Here is a 24,533-nt window from a genome sequence, read left to right as displayed (position 1 = left end):
TTTATTATAAATCAATCGATTTTGAAGCAAAATGCTTATGTCTCAGATTTTTATAAGGTAGCTGCAGTTCAACATTCATAATGAAGAGGTCAACCAAGTATATAAATACTGTTTATCATTATATTTTCATAAAAGACCACTCTCTATATACGTTTGATCGATATATAAACAAATTGAAAGTCAGTTTCGAAATATCTATATATATTTCGACAGACGAAATTAAAATATACAAAATAATCCCTGCGATAAAAGACAAATGATACATTTTTGTATACAAAAGGAAAATTATAGAATACATATGGAAAATTATAGAATACAAATGAGAAATTATATGATAGAAACGGAAAATTATAATGCAAATTGGGTGTCAATTAGGAATATGTAGGGAACTTTGTAGAAATGGGCGTATAAAGGGACGCAGAAAAGAAATAAAAATAAGTAAAACATCAAATACAAATTGGTACAATACAAATATTTCACCGCTTAACATGTCACATAGTTTCACTGTATTATGTATGGGTATAGTTGTTTCTATTAGGGTGAATGTAGAAATAAAGGAAGCAGGTATAATGTCTAAGACATACAATTGTCTTCACCGATGATATCTGCTTTGAGGCTTGGTACATTGATTTTGACTACGGATTACTCCGTTTACCTGATCAAGATATAGGGCTCACGCTGGTTTGACCGGTCGACAGGGGGTGCTCACTCCTCCTAGATACCTGATCTCATCTCTGGTATACCCAAGGGTATGCGTTAGCTAAACTTTCTACTTTGTATTGCTTATAGGACTTATGATTGAGCACCCTCCACTTTTCGTATAGGACTGACGGCGGGTGTCTTGTTGTCAGGGGATGCTTACGGCTCTTAGGCACCTGATCCCACATCCTGTATGTCCAGGGGTCTGTTTTTAGTAATCTGGTATTCCTCACAATAGCTGTAAAATTGATAACTGAGCTCAATTTTTACCTTTTCATTAAGTTTTTTATATGTCAAGAAAAGAATCATTTTCATCTCCGATGATTCCTAGAAAATACGAGTTCTTCGATTGATAAATCATAATCATAAGCTACCTATATAATGTTTGTAAATCCTTTACAAGTAAATATTTAGACATTCATGTACATGTATAAATAATTCATAGCCCGGAATTTTAAGGAATTTAGTATATTTCTAAGATTAAAGGATATAAAAAGCAACACAAACAGACGATCGAAAATATGAAAACTCTGGGATTTGAATGAAAAGTGATACGGACCCCTGGACACACCGGAGGTGGTATCAGGTGCCCAGGAGGAGTAAGCATCCCCTGTCGACTGGTCACACCCGCCGCTAGCCCTATATCCTGATCAGGTAAACGGAGTTATCCGTAGTCAAAATCAGTGTGCCAAGAACGGCCTTACAATTGGTATATCCATGATAAACAAATTGATTGTCTTTTTACTTGTAACATCGACATATTGATGACAGTGATATTCATAACCTTGATGGAGGGAATCAGAAGATTTTGTATATGAGATGTGTGAATAAAATGACTGTATTGGACTTATTCTGTAAATATTTACTGATAATAGATTACAAGAAAAATATAAACTGTAAACTGAAGGACTGAAATCACGCCTGGTGTCGTTATGGGACGTTCACTCTTAATTCAGTGCGTTTACGCTACAGAAATATAAATTCAATAGTGTTTATGAAACTGATTTCTAATCCATAGACACACTACTCAACATTATATATTTCAATTTGAAATTTGTGTCACTTTGTAATTTTGAAATTTACTTGGTTGGTATGAATATAAAAATACAATCATAATATCTGTACACCCACCCAGTAAATTAAAAACATACAAGATGACAATTGGCAATTTCACATCCTATATTCAATTTGTATTGCTTTTGATTTGCCGCACTGTTATAGTACAAAACATACACTTTATTGTCTTATCTGTGGTTACTAGTTCATTGTATTTGGTAATTGAAACTGATAAGATACTCTGTTGTTTTTTTTGAAATAGTAAAACTGACAAAAATAAACCTCATATAATGGTGTTTCAAAAGTCTACGAATTTGATAGCAAGTACAATGTACAGTGTATGATAGATTGATTTGAATGATTTGTATACCAAATGTGTGATAGCTGTTTGAAATGGAACTATTAGTCATCCTAGATATATGATTAAACCCATGAATTGCTCTTATCATCAATATTGTGAATTTCAATTTGAACAAGTAGTAGTTTTCAAATAAATATGTGGAAAAGAGTCTGTTAACATTGAAGTTTTAACCACGTTTAGAGTCTGATTAGACTATAGTGGTATTATTCTCTATATAGTCATTGTTAAAAGTGTGATATCACTTCAATGTTGTCATCTGAACACAAATCTATAGAATTAGATTTAGAGTCTGATTTGATTTCCTGTATGAGCAAATATCTATAAAATCAGATTGAGAGTATGGTTTGACGTGAATGGTTTAATCACACACATAATTGTAATAAAAGTACACAGCGTGGGTTGTTTTTTCGTTTACGCCCGTTGAGAATTTTTCACTGACATTGAGACATTGTCACCTCTAAGTGAAGTACCACAAATCTAGATGTAAATCTATGCTTAGCGCTCAGTGTTGTAGCAGTGACGGTTGTTCAACATACCAAAGCCTGCTGTGACACGGGATCCGTGTTGGAGGTCATATCCAAAAACCAGTGATTGACTTCGTTTGACGAAGGAGCAGTCAGTATATATATTTACGTCATAGGTTGGACACGGCCATGACAGAATCGGGGTACGCACTCTGAATATAATAGACAGTCATCATTATTAGTGAACATTAGATATAAAAGTCAGTAATCAAAAAGTAGGGAACAGTAAATATATTAATCATCAAAATGTATTGAACACTAAATATAATAGTCATCGAAATGTAGTGAATACTGAATATAATGGATTAAAATGAAATGAATACGGAATTTAAGACTTAGTCCCTAAAATGTAGTGAACGCTCAAATTATTTGTTGGCTATTAAAATATATTGATGGCTCATCGTCTGCGACACAAAACTGCACATATATATCCTAGGCACTTAATTCCACCTTTGGTATGTCTTAGGGTCTGTGTTTGACCAACTTTGTATTTTGTATTCCTTGCGGGACTTTTGAGATGTTCGTTATCTTCACCTCTCATCCCGGCGAACTCGAGATAAAAAACACAAGTGAATCCCCCACTTCTGCTTCATACTTGGATGTTTTTTTGAAAATGGATATCAACGGCAAAATAACAATTAAACTTTATGACAAACGGCATGATTTCAGCTCCCCAATCGTTAACTTCCCATATTGATGTAGCAGTATTCAATTATCACCTGCACATGGTATTTGTGTCTCTCAACTGATTTGATACGCAAGAGTTTGTTCTGCTTATGATCATTTTCTTTAAAAATGTAAGCAAACTGACAAACAAGTTGAATGGTGCAGGGATTTCAATATTTTATTTAAAGTTTGCAAACTTCATGGCCGTTATAACAATGTAATTTACCATTACATACTGTCATTATATGAAATGCTGTCATGCATAATTTATACGTATTATGGTCCTTGTTTATACAGGGATTTGACAATGGAATGCTTCGTTTACCTGATTAAAATGATGGCTGGTGTGACCGCTCAACAGAAGATGCTTACTTCTGCTAGGCACCTGTTCTCACCCCTGGTATGTCCAGGGGCCGTGTTTGCCCTTCTCTGAATTTGTATTCCTAATAACATTTTTGAGATTGGTCATTATTCGTTCTCTTCACCTTTTCATCAAATTTTGTGATTCTGCGAATCCCAGGAGTGATAGTTGTTATGTATGGCGCTGTTAAGAATCGCTGACAATGAAGCAACCAGATGAAGTGATACTATGCTGATGAACTCACGTGTGGTATACCTGCTTTATAACCATCATTTGTTAACCATGGTGTTGATATCTGCTCCAAAGGCGATATATGGTACTTTGTGCAACATTGAAATCTCTTGGAACCGTAAATGATGACACACCCGCTTCTATTCACCAACTTCGATCGTTGTGTTGATTCAGACGTGACAAATCTTATAAAGCGGTTACGTATAATGATAACGCTATGAAATATAGAACATTTGATAGACTGCTGGTGCAATACGAACTTACAACGATCAGGAGTTATAGAGACTGTTTTAAGATTTTATGAAAACACGTTCTATTGTCCTCAAATTCTACCTAATATTTGTCTAGTAAATGATAGCATTAGATGTTGGAATGAGCAATTATAACATTTATTGTTGACCAAAAACATGTTTGAAAAATTACTTGATGAGATTCAGCGTAAATTTAGTACCATGCGTTTTTATACGCCAGTCGAAGAAATTATGTTAATGTGTCGTCCGTTCGTTCGTCTGTCTTTCCAGACTTTATGGACAGGATACAGACCTAACCGTAAAGTTGGTATATTTGATCACCATGATGAGAGTAAGATGCCTATAGTTTTTCAAGGTTATGTGTCAAAGGTCAAGGTTGCAGTATCACTTAGCTGGAAAACCTTGTAGGGAGGAAACAAAGTGAACTGTAAGCTCCAGGATAATGAAACTTGGTACATTTGATCACCATGATGAGAAAAAGAATGCATATTATTTTTCAATGTCACAGGTCAAGGTCAGGGTCACGGTATCACTTAGTGGGCAAAGATTGTAGGAAGTATACAAACCGAGCTGTTGGGGCTAGGACCGTCAAACGTTGTACACATACACGTTATGCCAAGTGGAGTATACCTATTGTTTCTTAATGTCAAAGGTCAAGGTCGTAAGTAGCAGGATGCAGACCGATTCATTGAGGCAAAGACCATTAAACTTGGTACACATTCATCTGATGCCAAGTGAAAACATTACATAGACAATCCATCATTCCTCATGTTTTTTTTTTCGAATGAAAGAAAGTATGTCACACCCTAATGATTGCTGATACTACTTGAAGGCAAGTTCTACAAATCATGGTGTAAGAAAAACACCTTGTATTAGCTTTTCATGTACGTATTATGTACCATTGGCGGTACTCTTGCTTTGTTTGTTATCGGTAGAGATAAGAATTTGGAATAATATAAACTTGAGTCTTTTATTGCATTGTTACTCGTTTAGATACATGTCCATATAAAATATTTCATGCGGTCATATTTTGAATGAATGTGGAAGTCGTTAGTTTTATTATTTTAAGGTGTGCTTTTACTCGCTGTATATTCTTGAACTATACACGTGGCCTTATGTAAATACGTCATTGCGTACACGATCAGCAACATTCCCGCAACAACCAGAAGACTGATAATACCAGCAATTAAAGATGTAGATTTGCTTTCATTTACGTCTCCACTCTCTTCATCATACATTTTCTCCGTATTGGGGATGTTGATAAATTTCGGTGTAGCCTGTGTTGCAACCTCTGTTATGATATAAAGAAAACAAAAATGGAAAATCAAAGTGTGCAGGAAGTTTATATATAAACATGTTATATGTACACATGAAAACTAATGTGATGACTGTTTTAATTAAAATTCAGTGTATTCTTGCAAGGATATCTAAAACATTACCGTCATAAATTGTGCTTGAAGCAGATACAGGTACGGTTGATATTTCAATGGTGTGCAATGATGAATGATCTTCTAAAAAGAGATAATCTAGTTTCTTTTAATCATGTAAAAGACATTTCATCAGGTGTTTTATCTTAAAGGGAATGTGAATTGAAAATGAACACATTGAAGCTGGATTGAGGTTGACTATACAATAAACCTGCACATCCACTTGAAGGATCACAGAACGCCTCACCACAGGGACAGACCAACTGACATATATTTCCATAGTTTGGGTAACGACATGATAACTCACAATAGTCGCCATACTTTCCAGTATTGGATATGAGATAATCTGAAACAGATAATGGCTTTCTTCGGCAAGACAAAAGCTAAATGTTAGTAATTGTTCCCCACCTGATGGAGTTTTCCTGCACCCGAAAACGTGGTGACAGTCTTCACTGCTGCATGTGCATATTGATTGACAATACAAGTCAAACAATGGTTTTGGACAAGGTATAGAACAGTCCCTACCGTAAAAGCCATCCATGCAATCTACAGAAAAGCAGAAAAAATATTGCTTATTTATAAATGTAATCATCAGCGGTATTCAACATTGCAAGTTACCATCATGCATTCCGTCGTTATCCATGAGTAATACACACATATATTTGATTATGATTTCCGTTATGAACGTTGTATTATGTGTTACTTGGATGCTAGTATATACACACGTATGCAAGTATGTTGTGCTTCATTCCATACATATCCCCAACAGCATACTTTCCCGTCAGGACTGAAATTGTTTAAAAACAAATGCTATCAAAATACTGTATCTATTTTGATTGTTTCTAACATTTGACAAACAAAAATGTTAAAAGTTAAATATGCCATTAGTCAAGAATCGTTATAATGTACATGTAAATGCAATACAACGTAATTTACATCGCATAAGACACGTGTTCAGGACGGAACAAATAGATATCAAAATTTGCTAACATTTTATCGATATTATGAACATTGGTAAACAATAATGCATACATGTATATCGTGTGTCAATAATTAGAAATGCAGTAGACAGTATATCTAAAGTTACAAAAGAAATTGGTATGATAATGGCATCATAATGAGCTGCCGTGTCATGGGAGTTACTTGCTCAATCCATATTAGTAAATGCATGCGAAAAAATTATATTTAGAAATATAGCAGAACTTTGTTTATTCTATGTTTAAAATAAATCACATTTCCATAGTTTGACTACACTGATTGTTTCAGGACTAAAACTAACACGGGGAAGTTTGTCTTTCGGTTGAAATCTGCGTAAAAGAAGCGTTTACTACAGACATGACAAAGGCATCTTGAAATTTGAAGAAATCAAGGTATGCTCCTTGAATTTGTGAAGAATGATGCATGAGTATTTGAAATCAAAGTTGTCAACAATCAAGTAGACATACAGTTACTGTGTTTTAGAGATTTGCACATCAATTCTGAAGTTGTGAGAGTATAAACAGATTCACAATGGTGTATAACCTTTGTTTTGATAATGTATACATGTACACGCACAGTTACGTGCATATACAACGAAAATGAAATAACTTTACTAGTACATTTCTATTGCATGTATTTTGTTATTGTTACTGTCAGCAAATCTTAAAGAACAGATTGGTAAATTGATGTGATTGTACTCGTGAATAGTTTATATAATAATCTTACATAAATGATGCATCATTGTTTTTGTATTAAAAACATGTTGTACTACGCAATATTGTGGAGAATGAATGGAAAGCACTTACCCTTCACATAATTGGGAGGCAGAAGACCTGATATAAGGAGACAAAAACCACAAAAGGAGACATCTACACAAATTAAAATCCATTGATATCATATACTAGTGATTATATCCATTGAAATATGTTGATGTTCTGTATTTATAAACCTCATTCCTATGTATATAGCATCAATATGATAGCTAAAATGATATGTTAGTGATATACTATATACATACTTCCTGAATTGACAAAGGTCTTCACTAGGGTCAATTGAATATATCCGTATCAACCTTTACAGCAGTTTGACAAATTCAAAACCTGCAGTGAGCCCTCTATCTTGACGAGGTAAAGTAGCAATCCGTAGTAAAAAGAAGCGAGTAAATAATCGCTCAGAAATTGATATGAAACACGCCAGACATCTTCTAAGCTAAAGCCAGGTTGTATTTACAAATTAGATGATTTTAAGAACTATTCATTTTACGAAATGCTCACTTTAAACGGAATTATTGAAACCAGGGTAACATCAGCTTACCATTATTTTCAGAAACCTGATTAAGTTTACAAAATAGTCACTCTCAGTCATGGAATCAGTGTTATTCCTTCTCAGTAGTGACGTATGAATGCTGCAGTCATGAAGGGTGAAGATAACGAACAGTGATCAATCTCACAACTCCTATAAAGGTGAAGATAACGAACAGTGATCAATCTCATAACTCCTATAAAAGTGAAGATAACGAACAGTGATCAATCTCACAACTAATATAAAGGTGAAGATAACGAACAATAATCAATATCATAACTCCTATAAGCAATACAAAATAGATAGTTGGGCAAACACATCCATACCAATTATTCCAATATTCGAAATATATGGCGGTTAATTTAAATATCTTTGTCAATCGACAGACTTTCCTAAATACTATCATCAAATTGAAAGAGAATATATTTCAGGCAAACATTATTGTCCTGGATCTAGACATTTCAAGGGTTTGTTCGTTACAAATATATATTGTCCCAAACTGTCTCGTATACGGTGTGAACAACAAAACAATATTATACTTTAACCCCTCAACGAAGATAGCATTCACGGGGGCTGTTGAAAGGGGAAGATAACGAACAGTGATCAATCTCATAACCCCTATAAACAATACAAAATAGATAGTTGGGCAAAGACGGGCCCCTGGACAGACCAGGGGTGGGGTCAGGTGCCTAGGAGGAGTAAGCATCCTCTGTTGACCGGTCATACCAACCGTGAGTCCGATATCTTAAATATTTTATATGTTAAATGCGATATCATTTTTACCATAAATTGTTTGCAAATTGATAATGTACGGTTATCCTCATTTCTAAGTTTTAGAACTACGTCTATGACTGTATTAGGCTTATTCTGTAAGTAATAACATATTAGACGAAAAATGTAAATGATAAATAGAATGACTGCAACCATGCCTTGTACAATGGTACTCTAGATTATAACATATATTCTGAGATGCTCACTCTAACCGTAGTGGCTGTAGGCTACATAAATTAAAATTGTACAGTACGTAAACAAATTTTGTGTGACGCAGTCATCAGAGGAAGTGACGCATTGTAATAAACAAAGGAGGCAGGACAGGCCTTTATGTGTGCAGACAATAATGAATGACTCTCCACTTTTCATATAGGGCTGACGGTGGGTGTCTGGTTGTCAGGGGATACTTACCTCTCTTAGACACCTGATCCCACATCCTGTATGTCCAGGGGTCTGTTTTTATTCACCTCTAAATTTGGTATTCCTCATAATAGCTATCAAATTGATCACTGAGCTCTATTTTCACCTTTTCATTAAGTTGTATATATGTGAAGAAAATAATCATTTCCATCTCCGATAATTCCTAGAAAACACGAGCTCTTTGATTGATAAATTCATAATCATAAGCTACCTATATAATATATGTAAATCCTTTACAAGTAAATATTTAGATATTCATGTACATGTTTAAATAATAATTCAACGTCCGGAAGGTTCAGGAATTTAGTATATTTCTAAGATTAAAGGATATCATAAGTATCACAAACAGACGTTCGAAAATATGAAAACTCCGTGAGATTTGAGAATGAAAGGTGAAGATAACGAACAGAGATCAATCTCATAACGCCTATAAGCAATACAAAATAGATAGTTGGGCAAATACGGATCCCTGGACACACCAGAGATGGGATCAGGTGCCAAGGAGGAGTAAGCATCCCCTGTCGTCTGGTCACACCCGCCGCTAGTCCTATATCCTGATCAGGTAAACGGAGTTATCCGTAGTCAAAATCAGTGTGCCAAGAATGGCCTTACAATTGGTATATCTATGATAAACAAATTCATTTTCTTTTTACTTGTAACATCGACATATTCATAACAGTGATACGTATTAGCTTGATGGAGGGAATCAGAAGACTTTGTATATGAGATGTGTGAATAAAATGACTGTATTGGACTTATTCTGTAAATATTTACTGATAATAGATGACAAGAAAAATATAAACTGCAAACTGAATGACTGAAACCTAGTGTCAGGGTACTGTACATTAGAACATCTTTTCTGGGACGTTCACTCTGTCTGCAGTGGGTGTAGGCTACAGAAATATAAATTCAATAGTGTTAATGAAACTGATTTGTAATCCATAGACATACTTCTTAACATTATATATTTCAATTTGGAATTTGTATCAGTCTGTAATAGTTTTATTTACTTGGTTGGTATGAATATAAAAAATACACTCATAATATATATACACTCACCCAGTAAATTAAAAAAAATACAAGATGACAATTGATAATTTCACATTCTATGTTCAATTTATACTGTTTTTGATTTGCCGCACTGTTATAGTACAAAACATACACTGTATTGCCTTATCTGTGGTTACTAGTTGACTGTATTTGGTAATTGCAACTGATAAGATACTCTGTTTTTTGAAATAGTAACACTGACAAAAATAAACCTCATATAATGGTGTTTCTAAAGTCAACGAATTTTATAGCAAGTGCAATATATGATTGATTTATTTGAATGAGTTGTATACCAAATGTGTGATAACTGTTTGAAATGAAATTATTACCCATATTAGTCATATGATCAAACCCATATAGAGCTGGTTATTATTAATATTGTGAATGTTAATTTGAACAAGACAGTTACTGCTTGACATTGCTTACTTTCACATCCTTTTACATGATGACAAAGATTCTTCTCGCATTCACATTGTAACTGAAAGCTGACCCCGTAACCTGGATACCGACAAGGTAACTCACAGTCAGACCCGGTGTATCCGGAGCAAGATGGTAGAAAGTGGAATCATGTTACGTATTTCATATGTTTTACACGATCAGATCAACAGTTACTTGGTAAGGATCATGTAATGTACCTTTAAGAGTTTTAGTCAATGAATATACTGTAAAAAATGTTTCTGTAGTGCTTTGTGAAATCGTTGGCGACCCATCTGAAATATATCGAAATTCATAGCTAAGATAATTAGATTGATATCTGGTAAGTAAAGCAGTTTGACTTCTTCTGTATTTATTTCTGGATTATGTATAATGGTCATAGCATACCCTCACATCTGATAACAAAACTACAGTTCCATTGCTCGCAGTTACACCACATTTGACATTGATTTCCGTCGGAAGGATAACGGCATGTCATCTGGCTGTTATCACCTTGTAACCCTACATCACATTCTAAACATTAAAAAAGTCTAATTTTGAATATGACTTTCATTCATGGCCTAAAATAAATATATAATTCTAAAGTGAAACTAATTGCCAGTGATATATGACATTGCCTTAGTTATAACAATGGTATAATATACATGCCCCCAGCCTTGGTTTGACTTTCACAAGATGTTATATTTACCTGTGCATTTCTTCAGCGTCATATTCCATAGTTTGCACTTCGTATGATTGCTAATATCTAGGAAACTAGCACAATAAATAAATGACATTACAATAGAGAGAGAGGGAGAGAGAGAGAGAGAGAGAGAGAGAGAGAGAGAGAGAGAGAGAGAGAGAGAGAGAGAGAGAGATTTTTCCGCCACACTCAACAATTTTCAGTTATATGGTGGCGCCCAGTTTTTTATTAGTGGAAAAGAGACCCCATATACAATGTACCTGGGAAGAGACCACCGACCTTTCGAAAGTAAACTGGGAAACTTTCTCACTTACAGGCGCGAACAAGATTCAAACCCGCGCCGACAGATGTGATAGGCAGTGTGAATTTGAGCGCGATGCTCTAACCACTCGGCCACGGAGAGAGAGAGAGAGAGAAAGAGAGAGAGAGAGAGAGAGAGAGAGAGAGAGAGAGAGAGAGAGAGGGGGGGGGAGAGAGAACGCATCATATTAAGAAACATACAGTCGAATGAGAACATATATCACACTTCATATTATTAGTTAACCATATATTATCAAAATCCACTCACGTGGTAACCATTTGAGTCAGAATACATATTGGTATTGTACAAACAAAATACAACGCGTGTATGATATTGCATCAAACCATTAAACAATTTGAAGCGGAGTTTTTATACGCCCGTCATTAGACGTATTAATGTTATAGGGCTGTTCGTGCGTCCGTCCGGCTGGCTGGCTGGCCGTCCGTCCGTCTTGGGTCATATTTTCCGGACTTTTTTTCATAACAGATGCAAGTACAACTTTGAAATTTGGTCACAATATCACCCCTAAGAATTGTAAGAGTGAGTTTGCATTACAGCTGGATTGGTCCATCCTTGACCTAATTTACGACTATACGTAGGTCAAACAGTTTTCCGAACTTTTTTTCGTTAGAGATAGAGATATTGCTCTGAAATTTATAGCTTCCTATTTTCAAAGATTTGACGGAAATGTATCATTCACTAGTAGTATACAAACATGTAATAGTTTAAAATTTTAATAATGGTTAGGTACACGTCACTCATATTTATAGAAACACGTCCAAACACTCTTAAATATATGCGTCTTCTTTTTTCAGAAGTAATTGATTCAGGGAGTTTTGCCCCTGAGTCTCCATTAAAATTTTGTTCTGAACCCACTGGGGTCACAAGACACCCATCAGACGTCCACCCGTTTACTACTACTACTAATAGTAATAACAATTGGTTTAATATAGCGCCTTATCCAGCGTATGCTGCTCAAAGCGTTTTACAATTATCAATGTACATTATTACCCCGGCAGACCTTATATCAATCTAGAACTTTCTCAGCCTCCTAGGAAGCATAAAGTGCAAGCTGCCATTACAAGCGCTAGAGCACTAACATTCTAACAATATCTTTCACTGTCTATAGCCAGGTACCCCTTTTACACTTTGGTGGAGTGAGGAAATTCATGTAAAGTGTCTTCCCCAAGGACACAACGTCAGCCCTGCCGCGGCCAGGACTCGAACCCACGACCTTTCGGTCGACAGTCTGACGGCCTAACCACTCGGCCACCGACGCCACAATACCCCCTTAAGAAATTTCTGGATCTGTCAATGTATTACGTCATGGATTTATAATGGAGAAGAGTTTTTTTTAAAGAACTAAGTAGTGATTCTTTATATTCATCTTTGAAATAAAAAAGAGGAATATAATAGAATCGCGTATTCAGTAAAATTTGCAAAGGCCTCAATCTAGGCTTATGTAATCAATGATGAATTTCTCATAGACCAAGCACTTTGAAGAAATGAGTTTTACATATGTAGTTGATTCTCGTACTATTTTCTTTGAAATAAAGTGTTATAATGTTTAATTTTATTACAAATAGCTTGTTGATGTAGTTTCTCGAATTGTAGCTATAATTAAATTCTTATTGGATATACTCATGTTTGGAGATGACATGGACATAATTAGAATGAAAGACAAAGATAACGAACAGTGATCTATATCATAACTCCTATAAACAATAAAAAATTGATAGTCGGGCAAACACGGACCCCTGGACACACCAGAGGTGGGATCAGTTGCCTTGGAGGAATAAACATTCCCTGTCGACCGGTCACACCCGCCGTGAGACTTATATCCTGATCAGGTAAACGGGATATCCCCAGTCAAAATCAATGTGGCAAAAAGTACAAGTATATAAGTATATTTTGGGTTTCTTAATTACATTCCGTGGTATCAAGTTCTCAAGTTTGCAAACTTGTTTATATCTATTTTCATTGGTTTTATTTATAACAAGACAAATTGACCATCTCCATCCCCTACAATTTCTGGCAAATATGAGTTTATTCATTTTCAGAAGTTTAGTATATTTCCGGGGAAAGGGATATGAAGAGAAATGCAAACAAACAATCGAAACCCGAAAACCGTGTACACGTGGGAACGTAATTCCAGTTAAATCCCATGATATTAACAATGCATCAGAGCTCGTAAAAATCATTTTATTTCGATTTGTAGCACCAACATATTCATATCGGTGTTATTTATGATATTTGTGGAGAGGATCAGAAGATAAACCCTGAAAGAAAAAATTTCTGTAGCTTTATTTTGCAAGTAATTAGTGTTTATAGACGACAAGACAATAACGAAAAGTTCGTATCGATAGGCTTTATTTCCTTTTCACTCTGTTAAATGACATGTAGATATTGAAGTTACTAGTTTATCGCAATCGAGATGCCATTTTCAATCCAGCACAGCAGAATAGACAAATATGTATATAAACTGTAAATTGAATGACTGTAATCACGCCTAGGAATATGTTACTGAAGATTAGAACATATTTTCTGAGACGTTCACTTTGACTTCAGCGGCTGTTTGCTACATAAATGTAAAAATCTCCATCGTGTTAACCAAACGTACTGCACACTCCATAGACATAATTATTAAAATATTGGAGGATAGGATCAGTAGATAAGTCCTGAAAGAACAGGAGAATTTAGATTTCTTCTGTAAATAATCACTGACAACAGGTGACCAGAAAAATAGCATAAAAGTCGTATAGGAAGACCTTTTTATTTCTTTTTCACTCTGTTTACTGACGTGTGGATAGTGAAGCTTCTAGTTTCTTATTTAAGTCACAATCCCGATACCATTTTCAGTCCAGCTTAGTGGTAGAGAGAAACATTGATATAAACCGCTAAACTGTTAACTTCAACTTCGTATGAATGCTAAGATCAAGGAATCTATCAATGTAAAACTTATACGGTACCAATGTTTGTGCACCAGATGCACATTTCGACAAATAATGTCTCTTCAGTGATGCTCAATCGAAATGTTTGAAATCCTAAATAACAATGAAGTTTTAGAGCTACTATAGGGAAAAACAGTGTGCCAAAAAAGTGGAGTCAAATTTGTCTAAGGATAAGAGCTATGCGTGAGGGAGATAATCCTTAATTTTGAAATGCATTTCTAAATTTTATAACAGCAATTAAATATACATCCATATTTCCAAGCTAGTAACGAAGTACTTAGCTACTGGGCTGCAAAGTCCCTTGGGGTCATAATGTAAAACTTATAAGGTACCAATTTTTGATGCACCAGATGCGCATTTCGACAAATAACGTCTCTTCAATGTGTGATTCTTTGTTTTTGATCGGTATAGATAATACCGAATAATGCAAAACCTGAGTCGTGTATTGCATTGTTACTTTTGTTAGATATATGTAAAGAAAAAAAATAGTTCATGCAGTCATATATTGATTGAACGCAGGGGTCGTAATTTTCATAATTTCAAAGTGTGCTTTTAATCGCTGTATCTACTTGAACTATACATGCGACTTTTATGAAAATACGCCATTGCATACAGGGTCAGCAAAATTCCTGCAAGGATCAGGAGACTGATAATACCAGCAATTAAAGATGTAGAATTGCTTTCATTTACATTTCCCCTCTCCTCGGCACATATTTTGTCCGTATTGGGGATGTTGGTAGATTTCGGTGCAGCCTCTGTTGTAACCTCTGTTATGATATAAAGAAAAACTTATAAAATGGAAAATCAAAGTGTTTATGAGGTTAAGATATAAACTGTACACAAGAAAACTGATGTGATGAGTCTTTTAATTAAAGTTCAGTGTATTTTTGCAGGGATATCTAAAACATTACCGGTATAAATTGTACTTGAAGCAGATACAGGTGCGGTTGATATTTCAATGCTGTGCAATGATGAATAATCTTCTACAAACAAAAGACAATCTAGTTTTTTTAAAATCATGTTCAAGACATTTCATCAGGTGTTTCTTACATAATAGAAGTTTTATCTTAAAGGGAATGTGACTTGAAAATGAACACATTGAAGCTCAATTGAGGATGACTATACAATAAACCTGGACATCCACTAGAAGGATCACATAAGACTTGATCACAAAGACAGAACAACTGACATCCATTCCCATAGTTTGGGTAACGACAGGATAACTCACAATATTCGCCATACTTTCCAGTTGCACATTCTGTAAAATTGGATATGAGGTAATCTGAAACAGATAATGCCTTCCTTCGCAAGACAAAAGCTAAATGTTAGCAATTGTTCCTCACCTGATGGAGTTCTCTTGCACCCATAAACATGGTGACAGTTTTCACTGCTGCACATGCATTTTAGTAGACAATTCCAGCCAAAGTGTTGTTTTGGACAAGGCATAGTACAGTTCCTACCATGAAATCCATCCGTGCAAGCTACAGAAAGGCAGAAAAAGTATTGCTTATTCATAAAAATAATCAAAGCATTAATCAAGATTGCAATTTACCTTCATGCATCCTGTTGTTATCCATGAATAATATACATATAATATAATTTCTACTATGAACTTCCCCATTATGTATTAACATGAATACTAATGTATACAGACGTGTACAGGTATTTTGTGTTTCATTCCATATATATCCACTACAGCATACGTCCCCGTCAGGACTGAAATTGTTTAAAAACATATATCAAAATACTGTATCTACTTCCATTGTTTCTAACATTTGACAAACAAAGATGTTAAAAACTAAATATGTCAAGAATCATCATAATGTAAGTGCAGTTTACATCACATAAGACACGTGTTCAGGACGGAATGAAAAGACATTAATATATTGTAACATTTCATCGATATTATCAACATTGAAATATAATGACACATATATCATACATGAATAATTAGAAGTACAGTAGACAGTATAGTTAAAGTTACAAAAGAAATTTGTATGGTAATAACGTTGCGTCATGAGAGTTAATTGATCAATCCATGTTAGTAAATGCATGCAAAAGCTCTATATTTAGAGTAAAATAGAAATTACCTGATCAGGATATGGGGCTCACGGCAGGTGTGACCGGTCAACAGGGGATGCTTACTCCTCCTAGGCACCTGATCCCACCTCTGGTGTGTCCAGGGGTCCGTGTTTGCCCAACTATCTAATTCGTATTGCTTGTAGGAGTTATGAGATTGATCACTGTTCGTTATCTTCACCTTGCAAATATAACGCAACTGTTCTTATCCTATGTTTAGAATAAATCAAATGTCCATGGTTTGACTGCATTGATTATTTTGTGACTAAAAATAGCCCGGTGAAGTTTGTTGTTTGTTTGAAATCCGCGTCAAAGAAGCGTTTACTACAGACATGACAAAGACGTCTTGAAATTTGAAGAAATCAAGGTACGTTCCTTAAATTACGAAAAATGATGCGTTAGTATTTGAAACCAAAGTAGTCGACAATCAAGTAGACAAACAATTACTGTGTTTTATAGATTTGCATACCGATTCTAAGCTTGTGAGAGTATAAACAAATTTACAATGGTGTATAAGGTTTGTTTTGATGATGTATACACGCAGTGTTTCATGTACATGGAACGAAATGTAATAACTTTACCACTACATTTCTATTGCATGTATCTTGTTAATCTTATATTCAGCAAATCTTGCAGAACACATTTGTGAAAGGTGAAGATAACGAACAGTGATCAATCTCATAACTCCTACAACCAATACAAAATAAATAGTTGGGCAAACACGGATCCCTGGACACATCAGACGTAGGATCAGGTGCCTAGGATGAGTAAGCATCCTTTGGCGACCGCTCACACCCGTCGTGAGCCCTATATCCTGATCAGGTAAACGGAGGTATCCGCAGTCAAGATCAGTGTGCCAAGAACGGGTTATCAATAGGTATGAAACACTTCAGTAAATTGATGTGATTTTACTGGGGAATAGTTTTTATAATAATCTTAAAAAATAAATTATGTATCATTGTTTTTGTATTAAAAACCATGTTGTACTACGCCATATTGTGCAGAATGAATGAAAAAGACTTACCCTTCACATAATTGGGAGGCAGAAGACGTGGTATAAGGAGACAAAAACCACAAAAAGAGACATGAACAGAAATTAAATTCCATTGCTATCATATAGTATTGATTTTATCCATTGATATATGTTGATGGTGTTCTGTCTTTAAAAAATCTAATTCCTATGTATACAGCATCAATATGATCGCTAAAATGTAATTTTATTGATATGCCATACACACACTTCCTGAATTGTCAAGGGTCTTCACTAGGGTCAATTGAATATTTCCGCCTCAATCTTTGCAGCAGTTTAATAAATTCAAAACCTGCAGTGAGGCCTCCATCTTGAAGATGTAAAGTAGCAATCCGTAGTCAAAAGAAGCAAATAATCGCTCAGAAATTGATGTGAAACACGTCAGACATCTTTTAAGCTAAAACCAGGTTGTATTTACAAATTAGATCATTTTAAGAACCATTCATTTTACGAAATGCTCACTTTAAACGGGATTATTGAAGCCCATGTAAAGTCATATGAAACGATTTCTAACAGTGGTATTTTACTTTAAAAACATAAAGATGGGTATGAATGAAAATCAAATAGCGTTTAATAAAAAATATTGTCTTTGGATTGATGAGAAAAAAAGCTGTAAACTTGTACATAGAATGAATTTGTTACCCGCTTATCGTTCTTGATTATGGGTGTTTGTGACGTCACAACGACCCATCGATGTAAACCACGCAATGAAAATAGTGTAGGCCTACCGTTTTGTTCAACGAAATATATCACTGTATTTAATGGATATGGATTAATTTCTGTTTTCTGACGAACTGTCCGATTTTGTGATTCAACCATATCAGTTGAGACCAGTCAGGAATGATGCACGGCAAGTGCATAACTTTTTTCAACAGAGAATGGAGGATATTGAAGAAGTTAACACTGCACAGGCACCTGAAGCATGGTCACTACTACCCCCTCCTTTTCTGACTTTTTTTCCGGGGATAATTTCTCCTCCAAAATGTATGGATTCCTTGTCTATCCCATGCAAAGAACCTAGCTCCGGGATTATGAAACTGTCTTAAAGTTAAGTCAAAATTTTGACTTTAAATTAAGATTTGAACTTAGCTAAAATTGCTGACTTAAATGGATCACAAAACGAACTTAAGCAAATCTGAACTAAGATTGTCTTAACTTAAGTCTAAGTCTAGAATCGTAAATTGGTATGGCAACAAGGAACTCTTTTGTGTAGAGGTAACAATAGAATATAAAAATTAAACAACTTAAACTACATAGACAGTGTCTAAAACGTCTAGTTTATGATCACTATTGCTGACGCAGGCACATACATGTAGCATAACTTTTTTCGTTATTGCATACAACGTTTGATGTATTGACCCTGTCGCCTCCCTCTTTTTAAAAGTACATGCAATAATGAATGAAAGTGGAGATGTAAGAGTGATTGAAGGGATAATTTTTATTAAATTTAGTGCCTGTATTTATTTTGTCGACTGCTTGCGTAGCAAAGAAGGATAACTCTAATTTATTTCAAATTCAGGCTCGGACTCCACATTATTCGTGTGCAAATGCAGACTGCAAGTAATGATTGTTTTCTTCTTTCACATTGTCAACAAACTCAGTCAGGTAAATACATGTACTTTTGTAGTCGTAACTTTTTAGTGAAACAACCGTGCATGTACGTGCTACTCTCACGTGTACATCTACTTTACGAACTACGATCAGATAGTGAAACGGACAATCAATCCTGCCATATTTTGATCACATAAGAAGTCATATTTATAAATGCCTATATGTTTGAATACACCCGCTCTCAATTTTTCCGGGCTAGCGGTGTTACAATTTTTTTCATTATATGATTTTTAACGTCAAGATTCTGTGTTTACGATCTACCGACGGTCTATTTTTTCTTAAAGAAATGATTTGTCCTCTTCTTGGTCGGGGCAGACGTCTTCAACGACGGACATCACGCTCATTTTCTCGTACTCACCTTAAAAATGCAACCACCGCGGCCATTTTGAATGAACTTAGCGAGTCTTAGAAAGTTAAGACAGCTCTAAGGCAGTCTTAAAATTTAAGACAAAATGCCAATCTTAAGTCTAATTGATATTTTTGTGATCCACTTTAAGACCAGTCTTAAGATTTAAGTGCAACTTTATTGATTTAAGACAATCATAAAGTTTAAGACAGTTTAATGATACCGGAGCCAGAGCCACAAAGTACTAGAATTGGCCCTTTCGCCAAAAGGAATGAGACTTTCAGAGTTGATGCTCTAGGATTTATAGGTTATAGAACAATTCATTTTATAACTATATCTTTTCTAGTTTTCGTTTTACAGTCGTTTAAACTTTGTGTTGTTTTTCAACAGAAAAACTATATAACGTCACGATGTTGACGATATGAGAATCACAGTGTAATACACAAAAAAATGGACGCATAGGTTAATGTATATTTTTGGGGCTTATTCTGGTTGTAAATCACAGCTGTTAAAATACTAGGAACTTGTATATTTTCTATCACGATGTTTAAATTTGTGATATATTGCCCCCACCCCCACCTCCCCACTACATAACACTTTACAATTTCCCCCCCGCTGTATGGAACATAATTGAAATATCGTGATCAAAAGTTAAAATTCCATGCAGTGAAAGGACCACAGCAAATAGTATTGTTTTACCGTCTATCTCAAAGACGAGTTTATATTTTTAAGTTGCATATATCTATTCGTATCAATTTCCATTAAAATTGATATTAATTGACGTTAAAAAGAGAAACAACTGTATAATTTTGGTTAAACTTGAGTAATTATAGTAACTAATTAGAAAAATGGATTTTTAAACATCCGCCTCGTAAACTAAATGTTTTTCAATTAAAACACCTTTAAAATTGTCGGCACCTCTGAAGTCTTCATTTTCTGAGCGAGGTAGACCTCTAAGTCCACGGAGGATCTTCGTGAACATCTGACATATGTGCCTCCTTTGTGCCACCGTGCACCTTCGTGTGATAAAACAAAGAAATAAATACTATAAGCGAAATATTAGTGGGTGAAAATTAAAACGTATAAAATGGCGACTTGCATACATTCATATCATTTAATAATATATATCATTGTAAATTTATGATAGTAATTTAATTTTAAAATAATGTACCTTCACTGTGTATCTTTAAAGAATTATCATACTGATTCGATAACTTACTTAAATTGTTTACATGTTGGAGTTTGCTATTCGAAACAATTCATCTTTTAAAATTACCCTTAACTTATAACGTCCGTTATGTATTAATTTTTCACGTTTATATGTTTGAAGCTGATAAATTGTTTTAAAAAAATCCACCAGAAATAGAGTCGACAGTGTCGCTAAATGGAGGTTAATTATCCCTAAGTAGAAACCTCAACATGTTTGTAAATCGGGATTATTTCTTGTATATAGATATATCAAGATATTGATATATATCCATATGCAGATTTCCCCGCAGACGTTCACACCTTCATGAACGCCTAAATTCTCGACATCCCGTACACAAACACCTGTACGTGTTAGTCGGTACATTGTTTTACAGCACGAGCAGCACGAGTTCACCAAATAAGAGAAGGATAATTTGACTTTGAAAATGAACAAACGAATATCACATGGTATAAATTGGCAATGATTTCAATTTGATAAATAGCATGAATTATACCAGCTCAAAGAAATGTGGACCATAAAATGACAAGTAAAAGCATTTGTTTATTTGTGCGACTATTTTAAAAGATTGACATTTATATTAGTGCACCACATGTATTTTAATATATATTTTTTATTGTAATTAAGAATATTAGATGATTTAGATCGGCTGTCTACATGTTTACAAGTAGTGTAGAAATATCAAAAAAGTGTACAGTTGACAATGATCGAAATAAGAATGCGGACGATTTTTTGTTTATTCAGTGACTCACGAACTTACCCGTCGTCTGAATGAAAGTTGTAAAACAAAGATACTATTTTTGGTCAGCCGAAAACGGGGGTAAAAATCATCTTCGCTTGCCATGGGTTTTGGGTCAATTGTGTTCTTTGTGGACTGAATACATTTTGCTATCGAAGATGGAAAAAATAATTTAAAAAATGTCTAGATTGTCCGCTTGCATAAACATGCATTACAGTGGTAAAAAAAATCTAGTAAATCCAATGAAGTTGTAGTAATATAGATTATATATTTATTTTATTTTTGACCGAGAGGGCGTTAGATAGCTAGGCACGTAACATCGGTTTAAAAAAAAAGGGGGGGGGGCAGTCCTAACTCGCGCCAACCGAATAATTTAACATGGAAAAAAGGGAAATTAAATATATCAGAATGAAGTGGAATGGTCAATTAATAAGAAGAATATTGTACATTTAAAGATTTGATTAAACTTCACGTACCTGTATACAATTACTGATGCTCTCTCTCTCTCTCTCTCTCTCTCTCTCTCTCTCTCTCTCTCTCTCTCTCTCTCTCTCTCTCTCTCTCTCTCTCACGATGTTATAGATTCAGTACTATTGTATAACGTGTATGAATAGAAGCAACTAAATACAAATCGTTAAATAATTCTGTCTATATATTTTTGTGTGTGAACTAGTTGAGTTTGAAACCGATATTTTACAACATCCTTACAGTAGACTTGGATAGGCCCATGTGGCGACCTGTCCACTGCACACTTGAATAAATTGAATTCGGGAGGGGGATTGGGACAGTTTGAGTGGATGAAGACCACCACTCACCACCGCCACCACACACATGTACACAATTTAAGGTTTTGAAGATTGGACAATTTAAGCACAATTTCCTGTTGCTATTGTAGGCTGGATTATTAAATTAGGATATATTTATTGGCACAACATATGTCTAGTTTATCAATTGACAAAACACATATAATATAGCATTCAGTCCGTCTGTCATAATCTAATCTCACTTGTAACACGCAATTCGATTTGTTGAGCACGCTGAAAAAATATTTGTTTATATTGTATAAATGTGACTTGGTATGGGGACATACCTCCTTGACAACCAAGACGACACCACTTTTCCTTTTCTAATTTTACATTGGACAATGGAACACTGATACGTTGATAGGCCTTCGAACAAGGCCTATGAAATAGAAAATCAACGGAATTATACATACACAATAAATACTGTATTGTCTTAACCCCCACCACCACCCCCACCCCACCCCCACCCAAAACCCCGCAGTCTATGTTTAGAAGTAAAGTTACAAAAAAATACAAGAAAATAAAAAAAACTCTTGACATGTACAACGGTATCATATGTGAAATAAAAAAAACAACCGGTATATCGAGTATTTTCATATGGGGTTACTTGATCCGCTTATCGAAGCATAAAATGCGTCATGAATGTCTTACAACAGATGACGTCATGTCTCATCGATACCATGTGGATCGCTATAGATCTATGAATTGCTTACATACTTTACTGTGTCGGATTTAACTGGCGGCAATGCTGCATGCTATGGTAAGTCCTATTGTAGTTTAAATCTTTTAATTTGAAGTCCTTTTCCCCTGACCAGACCATGCTAATATTCAGCCCGAAACTTGGATGTACTGTAAATCAAAGAAGGACTTGCTCCCAATGTACGTAAAGTTAGGCTAAATAAAACAGTTATTTCGAATGTTGACAGTCTAAAGCTGCGTAGTAACAATTTTGTAAAATAAATAAATCAAAAATTATTCGATATGATATCAGTACCATATAAGAATACTTGCATGAACCCTGAATATTTTCCGATATCCCAAAGTGAAAGAAGACGCCATGAACATTTCAGTCACTAGGCCTAACAGTTTCGGTAACTGTCGTTTCGTTTAATGATAATTTAATGTTTATGATAATAATGTAAAACTACCAAAATTGTACACGGTTTTTAAGCAACGATACAATGAAGATGCTTTGTGAACGACTTTAAAAGATGAAAACAACTAGGTATTGAAAATGAACATCTATATATAGTAAAAGGTAAACAAGCTGCAGCCGAAAACTATTATTAGCTGAGAGAATTTCCCTTGCTTTAAAAATAAACACCGAACTAAAATGACCTATACATGACACGAAATAAAAAACGTAGTTCCTTTCTCCATAAGATACTTAAATCAGCCATATTATCTGTAAAATTCAAGTTTACCACCACCAGCGCATTATAACCGTAATATTTTTTAGGTATCCGGAATATCGTTTTTTGAAAAATAAAAATAGTTATCCTAGCTCGCCCTAAAATATTTTTTTGCATTTATGGTCAATTGAAAAGGTGCATACTATAAAAATACTTTAGATATTTTGGGCAAGATGAAACCAGCATGGCTAAACCTTTAATAAATTACCAGTTTTTGGTGAAAAATGACAAAAATACTGTACCATATCCGGTTCTAGTATTAGTCTAGTCAATCTAGCTCAAATATGAGCAAAACCTCAAACTAATTGCAACAGAAATGAAATTTATTATCCATGCAAGAAAACACATGCAAACAACATATTAAAAATCAATCAAAAATCAATCAAAAAATTAATTTAGATATCTTTATTTGTCAATCGACAGACTTATAAACCGTTAGACTGTTAACTTCAACTTCGTATGAATGCTAAAATCAAGGAATCTAACAAAATGAATAAATGGCCGGAGAGAGAGAGAGAGAGAGAGAAAGAGAGAGAGAGAGAGAGAAAGAGAAAGAGAGAGAGAGAGAGAGAGAGAGAGAGAGAGGTGTACGAACATACATCATTCTTCACATTTTACATGACACGTGAGAAGATGCATTAAAAATTCACATTAACCTTCCATTAACAGAATCCACTTACGTGGTAACTGTTTCAGGAATGATACATTTTGATAATGTACAAACAAAATATGGATTCTAGTTGTTTGACATTCCATTTTGCCAATTAACAACTGGAATCGTAGATTTCCAAACTTATGTTTCTCACGATGTGGAACATACGTGATTTAGTATTAGTATGT

General features: G+C 34.7%; 3 protein-coding genes across 3 annotated transcripts in view; all 3 read right to left on the bottom strand.

Annotated features, from left to right (window-relative positions):
* LOC125677662 (uncharacterized) overlaps positions 1 to 24,533 on the bottom strand; it is a 91,286-nt gene that overhangs the window by 5,170 nt on the left and 61,583 nt on the right. The window lies entirely within an intron of this gene.
* On the bottom strand, positions 4,932 to 7,469 carry LOC125677616 (uncharacterized). The gene is made up of 5 exons (XM_048915750.2): positions 7,361 to 7,469; positions 6,302 to 6,363; positions 5,985 to 6,122; positions 5,589 to 5,660; positions 4,932 to 5,440 (listed from the first exon to the last, which is right to left on the bottom strand). Exons 1-5 carry the CDS (start codon positions 7,450 to 7,452, stop codon positions 5,214 to 5,216), a joined length of 591 nt encoding a protein of 196 aa, XP_048771707.2. The 5' UTR covers positions 7,453 to 7,469; the 3' UTR covers positions 4,932 to 5,213.
* On the bottom strand, positions 13,882 to 18,436 carry LOC125677605 (multiple epidermal growth factor-like domains protein 10). The gene is made up of 6 exons (XM_048915726.2): positions 17,570 to 18,436; positions 16,121 to 16,182; positions 15,810 to 15,947; positions 15,599 to 15,724; positions 15,378 to 15,449; positions 13,882 to 15,233 (listed from the first exon to the last, which is right to left on the bottom strand). The coding sequence occupies exons 1-6, from the start codon at positions 17,659 to 17,661 to the stop codon at positions 15,019 to 15,021; spliced, it is 705 nt and encodes a 234-aa protein (XP_048771683.2). The 5' UTR covers positions 17,662 to 18,436; the 3' UTR covers positions 13,882 to 15,018.

Source organism: Ostrea edulis, chromosome 3 (assembly GCF_947568905.1).
Source record: "Ostrea edulis chromosome 3, xbOstEdul1.1, whole genome shotgun sequence".
NCBI classification, from domain to species: Eukaryota; Metazoa; Mollusca; class Bivalvia; order Ostreida; family Ostreidae; genus Ostrea; species Ostrea edulis.
This window is presented reverse-complemented; position numbering and strand designations above follow the sequence as displayed.